This window comes from Cannabis sativa, chromosome 4 (assembly GCF_029168945.1).
Source record: "Cannabis sativa cultivar Pink pepper isolate KNU-18-1 chromosome 4, ASM2916894v1, whole genome shotgun sequence".
Classification (NCBI taxonomy): domain Eukaryota; kingdom Viridiplantae; phylum Streptophyta; class Magnoliopsida; order Rosales; family Cannabaceae; genus Cannabis; species Cannabis sativa.
In genome coordinates, this window is record NC_083604.1 from 37,891,149 (window position 1) to 37,898,410 (window position 7,262).

General features: G+C 32.6%; 1 protein-coding gene across 1 annotated transcript; it reads right to left on the reverse strand.

The window, feature by feature from the left end:
• Positions 1-4,543: 4,543 nt before the first annotated feature.
• Positions 4,544-6,818, reverse strand: LOC133036913 (uncharacterized). Its single transcript, XM_061113688.1, has 9 exons — positions 6,297-6,818; positions 6,081-6,164; positions 5,797-5,972; positions 5,553-5,637; positions 5,371-5,463; positions 5,174-5,269; positions 4,952-5,083; positions 4,728-4,805; positions 4,544-4,636 (listed from the first exon to the last, which is right to left on the reverse strand). The coding sequence occupies exons 1-9, from the start codon at positions 6,816-6,818 to the stop codon at positions 4,544-4,546; spliced, it is 1,359 nt and encodes a 452-aa protein (XP_060969671.1).
• Between the last annotated feature and the right edge of the window lie 444 nt (positions 6,819-7,262).

Sequence of the window (7,262 nt, forward strand, 5' to 3'; positions counted from 1 at the left end):
TAGAAATCTTGAATCAAGTCTTTCGAATAGACTATGCAAGAATTCTTCTATCTTATTCTCATAATTCTAACAGGTTATCTCTATCCGTGTGAATGGTTAGACTTGTTTTTATCAGAGCTGTTCTTAAGTTCCTATCACAATTATCAACCAAACAAAGATGGGTAAGGAATTTTAATATTCTCCCACTCAACTAAGGTAATGAGATTATCAAAGAACTTTAATGGTATCATTAACTATTACAACAGTAAATCTAAACTAGAACATATAATCAAAATCAAGGATTTATTCTGATAATAGCTAATTTATTATATTATTTCCATGTTTAAAATTATGTGTCACAAAGGGTATTGTGGAATAAAGTCCACCCCTAAGTTTATAGAGATTATGATCCACCCCTAAGGGTTGTAAATCTCTAAGTGTGATAGAGAGTCTGTGGAGTTGAATATAATCCAGAGTTCATTAGATATAAAAGATCGTTGAACTGCATATTATTCTTAACTTTTCTCCACCCCTATCAGATCAAAAGATCTTTTTATTAAACAAATTCTCAAATAATTGTTTTTTCATTAACAATTATTCATAAACATAGAAATAATTTCTAGTGTGTATGTAGTAATAACTCTGTAAGGAGTTTAAATACCTATAGAATTTGCATCAATAATAAAATCACATACACATACAAACACAATAATCATAACAATTGGTAATAGATAAGATAAAGTACTGAAGCTCAACTCATAAATTGCAATTTATTTTTTTAAAAAAAAAAGAACTTTATTATAAACCAAAAATTGTTTGCAATATTATGAGAACCAAACAGGGAATAAAATCCCAAAACTTGAAATTCAAATTGTTTGAAAAACTAAACAATTAATTCAAAAAAAAAAAGAGCTTCTTCTTTATCGTAGACGACCTCCATCCACCATCCAACTTTCTAATCTAACTCGCTAAGACAGCATCCGAGTTTAAGAAGCTTGAGCTATAAGAAGAATAATAAACAAGGTTAGTAGTCCAGAATTAATAATCCAAAAGGATAATAATTCACTAAAACACATCAGTTTATAAAGGAATACCTTGTTTCTTTGCAAGAAGCTTAGGACATTGGGATTTCCAATGGCCTTTCTCATTGCAGTAGAAACACTTTCCTTTTGGTGTATCACCAGAAGCTCCAGCCTTTTTGTTCTTAGCTGCTTTCGCAGCTTGAGCTCGCTTCTTGGCATTTTTCCACTTCTTCTTATTATTGGATTTGGAAGTAGAAGCAACGTGTGCCTCAGGATTACTCGTCTTATTACCATTTCCAGAATTCTGAGGTTTATTCCCTCTTTTCTTGGGACCTCCAATCAAATTTTCATATGTCTGAAGGTCGTTGACTAAAGTATGAAAGTCTTGTTCCTTCTTATTCATGACATAATTTGATGTGTTGGGCAGAAAATCTAGAGTCAGACTATTCAAGATGAGACTCACTTGAGTAGTCTGATCCATTTCAGCACCATGATTCTGGGCTTCCTGGAAAAAACTAGCCATCTGGAGAAGGTGATCACGCACATTCTGATGGGGTTCCATCCGTGCGTTGATGAATTTCTTAGTCGCGTCAAAACGGGACTGGATAGATGCCATACCGAATAGCTCAGTTAACTGCGTCATGATTTCTGCAGCCGTGACAGTGTTAGCAAACCTTGTTTTCAAGGTGTCAACCATGCTGGAAAGCATGAAGTAACGAGCTTTATTGTTAGCATTCTGCCAACGCTCGAACTTCTCTTTCACAGTTTTGGTTGCATTGTCACCTGGCTGCTCAGGGGACGGCTCAGTCAACACAAACGAGGCACTTTCACCTATGAGAGCAATGTTAATGTTCTCTCTCCATTTTGGGAAGTTAGACCCATTTAGCTTATTTTTAGTTAATAGTGACAACATGGGATTCGACATTGCAATTCAGGATACTACAAGATAATAAATAGATACCAATTATGGTTTAACACAAAATCTTATTCAGAAATTATTAGCACATAGCAAGTAAGAATGACTAGAGAAAATACTAAAATATGCAATCCTAAATAATTTCCAAGGTTTTCAACAAACTGATATCAGTGTCCCGTTTAGGCGAGAGTCAAAGCTATCATCCATTGAATAGAGTTGTCAGCTCATCTAAAATGACAAACATTCTAGCAACCTTTTATTCTGCGGAGACCAGTCTCCTCTCCAGGACCATCGTCAATCATGGCTTCGTCCTGTCCGAATTCGGGGGGATAGACGAGGTCGTGAAGATTCTTCGGGACATGTCCGGTGAGAGGCGGGCGATGTTGGGTTTTATGCCCTAAATAAAACTCATTTCAATATAATCAGATTTACTTATTAATATAGATCAGAAATAACATTTAATGTTGCATGGTTCACATGATTTATTTCATGATTATATGTACATAATGTATGAATTCATCTGAAACCCTTTTCACATACTTGATCCTGTTTATTGTGTTGTCAACATATTGGAAAGTAAACATGACTATGTGAATAAAGTTTCCTAGATTTATCAGACATAGGGTTTTACTGATATGATAATCTACAACAGAGTTTACTTGCATTTGGAGAAATGCTATGTTCTTTCCAAAGCATTGGTTAAAGTAAAGCTCAGGTTGGATGCATGGAGTATGCATCGGAAGGGACCGATATTGACTTTGACTTAGATTTATTAAACTTACCGTAATATCTATTCAAGTCAATATCGCCTAGTTGATCCTAGATCAAATGATCTTAATCCTGTTATGATTAGGCTCAATCTCAAGAGGCTATTCGTGTTCTTTGATTTGTTACTTAAGCCTACTTTTAGGTCAGGGAGATACGTACATTTTGGGAACACGGTAGTGCAATTGAGTGGGAGCGCTAATATAAACATGGAATCTATAGCTTCTATCTGGCGAATAGAAAGTAAAGGATGATCTCCTTCGAGTTTGACCAAACGAAAATAAATGGTGGAGTACTCATTTCACATAAGCAGAAATATCATTTATACGGAGTTAAGTGTTTTAAGGATAAAATACATTGTAGGGTGTAAGGGTAATCTAATCCCTTTACAGTGTAGATCATTCATATAGAGGATCATTGATCAAATTAGGATTATAACAATGGATAACTAATGATGTGTCTATATGGTGGAACATATAGAGCATTCTATATACTGAGAGTGCAATTCTAAGTTCTATGCGTGGATTCAACGAAGAATTAATAAGTCAGTGAATTTAGGTTATAAATTCTTGATCTGCTTATTAGAAGCTCGATTATATAGACCCATGGTCCCCCCACTAGTTGAGATAATATTGCTTGTAAGACTCATATAATTGGTTTTAATTAATTAATTATAATTCGTTAATTGTTTGATGAATTGAGCTGGAAAGCAATCAATTCAAGATATAGGAAATTATAGAATAGGAAATGTAGTGCAAATTAATCAACAATACTATTATGTACATATAACGAGTTTGAAACTCATGACCATGTGCTTTTTACTTGTGTTTATGCTAAACAGGTTTTTGAAGACATAAGTAAATAGCTAGGTGGTATTCATTGGCCCAATTCTGTTGCTAAGTTGCTTTAAGGTTCAAGACTATGCCTCATGATTTTCAAAATCGAGTCTAGAATGCAGTTGTTGCTGCTGCCTTGTATATGATTTGGCAAAACAGAAACTGATGCATCTTCGAGATATGGTGTGTACTGCTGCAAGTAGACTAAGCGAAGATGTCAAGAAAGCTGTGCAAATTAGAGTTAAGAGCAAGGGTCCTTATGAAGCTTGTAAAAAAACATGTATTTATTAATATAGTTAGCAGCTGGTATTTGTTAGAGTTGGGGCTGCTGCTGTTTTTTGCAGCAGCGTTTGTGCTTGCTGGCTCTGCAGAACTGAAGGCCGACCTTATGTGCTGCGTTTGACCCTCGTATTAGAGACCGAGGGAGCTGACTCCTATTGCATCCGCAGATTAATTTCATAAAAAGAGTAGTCCATTCATTGGTATTAATTTAAAAAGTTTAATACACTTATTAGACACATGAAAATCTACAACAAATTTAAAATGGTAAAGATGACAAGAAACATGAATTTTTGAAAGAGGTACATGTGTAATGAGCCTTTAAAATTGTTTATTACTTGTCATTTAAAATTGTGTTTCATTTGATTAATAATTTCAATTAGTAAGGTTAAAAATAATGCCAAGAAATAGGAGTGTATATATTTATATACGACTCTTTTGTTGTCTAGAATTTTCGTAACATGAAAAAGGAGTATATCACAAAATAAAACTTTGGAATGGAATAAATTTAAAAGCAGCAAACAAAACTTGAAATGGAATAAATTTATAGATAGAAATGTTATAATGACTTGAAAAGTAATACCTCTTTCAAAAAAACAAGTGTACTCATTCAAATCAATAATTTTTCCTTGTTCATTCAAAAAAGAAAAATTACAACTATTCTTGTTCATAAAAGATAATAAAAAAATACTACTATCCAGGAAAAAGTTTCGACAGCCACAGAGATGCAACTTTAAATTCTTGGTCTATGTGTACATGATTTGAGACTCCCTAACTTTGTTGAAGCTTGAAGAAAATATTTTCCAAGCAACACGCATACACTCATTATCACTGTCATACTAAAAGGTAAAACATTTAGTTAGCCAAATTTATAATAAACTATTAACAAAAAAATAATTTCTTCAAATAAGACCACTAAAAGATACATACATTAGGGGGGACAAGAAACTGTGTATCTCGTTCCTCCATGAAGTTGATAACATAGATCCCACAGTCAAAAGTGTTAGGCTGTTGAGGTACATCCATCATAATAACTTCAAATTCTGTAAATGACCACTTATTTCCCCCATGCAACTTTTTTATTTCTTCAGATAAAAAACAATCTAAATTTTTTATCTAAGCAAAAGAGACACCATAATGGTAATTTATCTAACCGCTTCCTTCAAAATTTCATTCCCAACAGACTTTCCACCATGAAGTGAGTCCCATATTTCTATTATCCCTTTCATCTTTACTATCAACAAGATCCAATGATCCTCGGACCTTACATGAACAGGAACAAATATCTGAAGAAAAAAAATATGTAAACAACAAGTACATAAATAAAACTACAATCCTTGTATTATGATATAATTATAAATTTCATATTAATATACTTTCTCGCACAAAGCCAAATCTCCTAAAAAGAATGATCTCATTGGATTATTTGTTCCACCATTTCGTTGGCTTTTCTTGGAATAAGTAAACTTACTCTGTATCTCAAACATAAATTAAAATATAAATATAACAGATGTATCGTATTCAATTAAAAAAAAATACCATAAAAAAAAATATGCATGACCGAACTTATTACCGGCATCCAAGTAGTTAGGTACCAGTTTGAACCAGTCTTACTCATAGAATCTCTCCTTTTATGTGTACACATCTCCGATACAATGTTTATTATCTAAATGTTGTATATCAAAATAAACCAAATGTTGTGTTAACAAAAGAAATTAAATATACTTAAAATAATATACATACTCATTCACCAACCTCTCCATTAATGTTCTGAGAAGGAGCAAGTGTTTGAAATATATGACGCTTCAACTGATGAAATTCAGTGTCAACTAGAATGTCACTACATTAAAATAATAAAAAACATCATTATCTAAATAAAATATCAGCACTAGAATTGACATACTTGACATCTCACTTCTTCACACACTTTTAAATAGCAAAATAACTACTGTTTTTTTTTTATTATAAAAAGAAAAAACATAGTACAGGCAATATATACCTTGATTTTAAGCTCTTCTCAAACAAATACGAGATTATCTTATCCATCTCGACATTAACTAGTGAAACATTAACTTTAAAAGGTCCAATGTCCTTCTTCTCCTTCAAATTACAAAGTTCCAAAACATCTAACCCACTACTAGTATCCTGACCAACAGGACATATCTCAGACACACCCTGTGCATGAAAAGATATATATTTAACAATTTCAATATTTATTATCTAATTGGGAAAAAGAACAAAAAAATTTCACTCTAAATATATTAAGAAAGAATGATTCAATACCTTAACACATGAACTTTGTCTAACTGATAATTTACAAGCTGATAATGACTTTTGAGATCCTCTTATTTCAACACCATCAATCCCCTAACAAAGAGCAAACACAAAATTATGAAATTCAACAAAAAATTGAAATTCTAAACCATTTCTCTCCAATTTACACAACACAATAATGAACAAAGTAGAGCAATTAGATATTATATGTTCTCAATAGTTAACCTTAATGTGTCCTAAATCCTTCAATGTTTGCCCAAATTGGGTAAAAGAGGGTATACGGCTTGGCACAGTCCTACAACGCTTTCCACTTGAACTTTCACCTTCAATCACATTACCACTCCTTTTCAAATCAGAGACAAACTTCACCTCACTCTCACTACTATTTACTGGTTTACCATCTACACATTCAATTGAAGTCATTACATTAGTTTTCACTTCACCAACATTAGATTGCTTCATCTGAAATTGTTTAGCATCTTTTTCCATGTTACTCTCCGCCAAATCGGTTTGCATATGCCCCTTTGAACATTGACCTTCAAAACTATTTATTTTATCAATTGTTTTTGCTAAACTAGACAAAATTTGATTCGTTGAATTTTTTCTACCCTCCTCTGCCCTCAAAATTACTTCAAGCAATCTATTAACCTCGTGATTCTTTGAATGAATACACTCTTCCATCTGCTGGGTCACACTTTGTAAACGCCTCAATTCTTCATCCAAGTGTTGTAGTAGATATTTCTCCATCTAAAAAAACCAACAACAATGTTTCATAAAAAATAAAATAGGTGATGTAACATGTCTGAACTTGACACTTTATATTGTTAATTAAGTCATTATAATGAAGCTTCAAACTCAATAAGGGTGAAATTCTAACCTCACACAATAAATATTCCAAATGTGTTAAACTTTGAGAGAAAATATTTATCAGCAACGCCTAATGCTACTCCACCAAAAAGAGTTGCATTCAATATCCATTAAAAAGAGAAAATTTTTAATCAATATTGTACTGTCAAACGATAATGAAAAAAGCACTTAAACAATTAAATAAGAAGATTGGGCTTAAATATTATGAACTAACACTAAAAAACTACACAATCTGAACACTAATTGAGCAAGAGATATAATTGTCCATGAAACATGGCTTCTGGAGTTATCATAGAAGAGATTCAAGAAGACACCATTATTTTT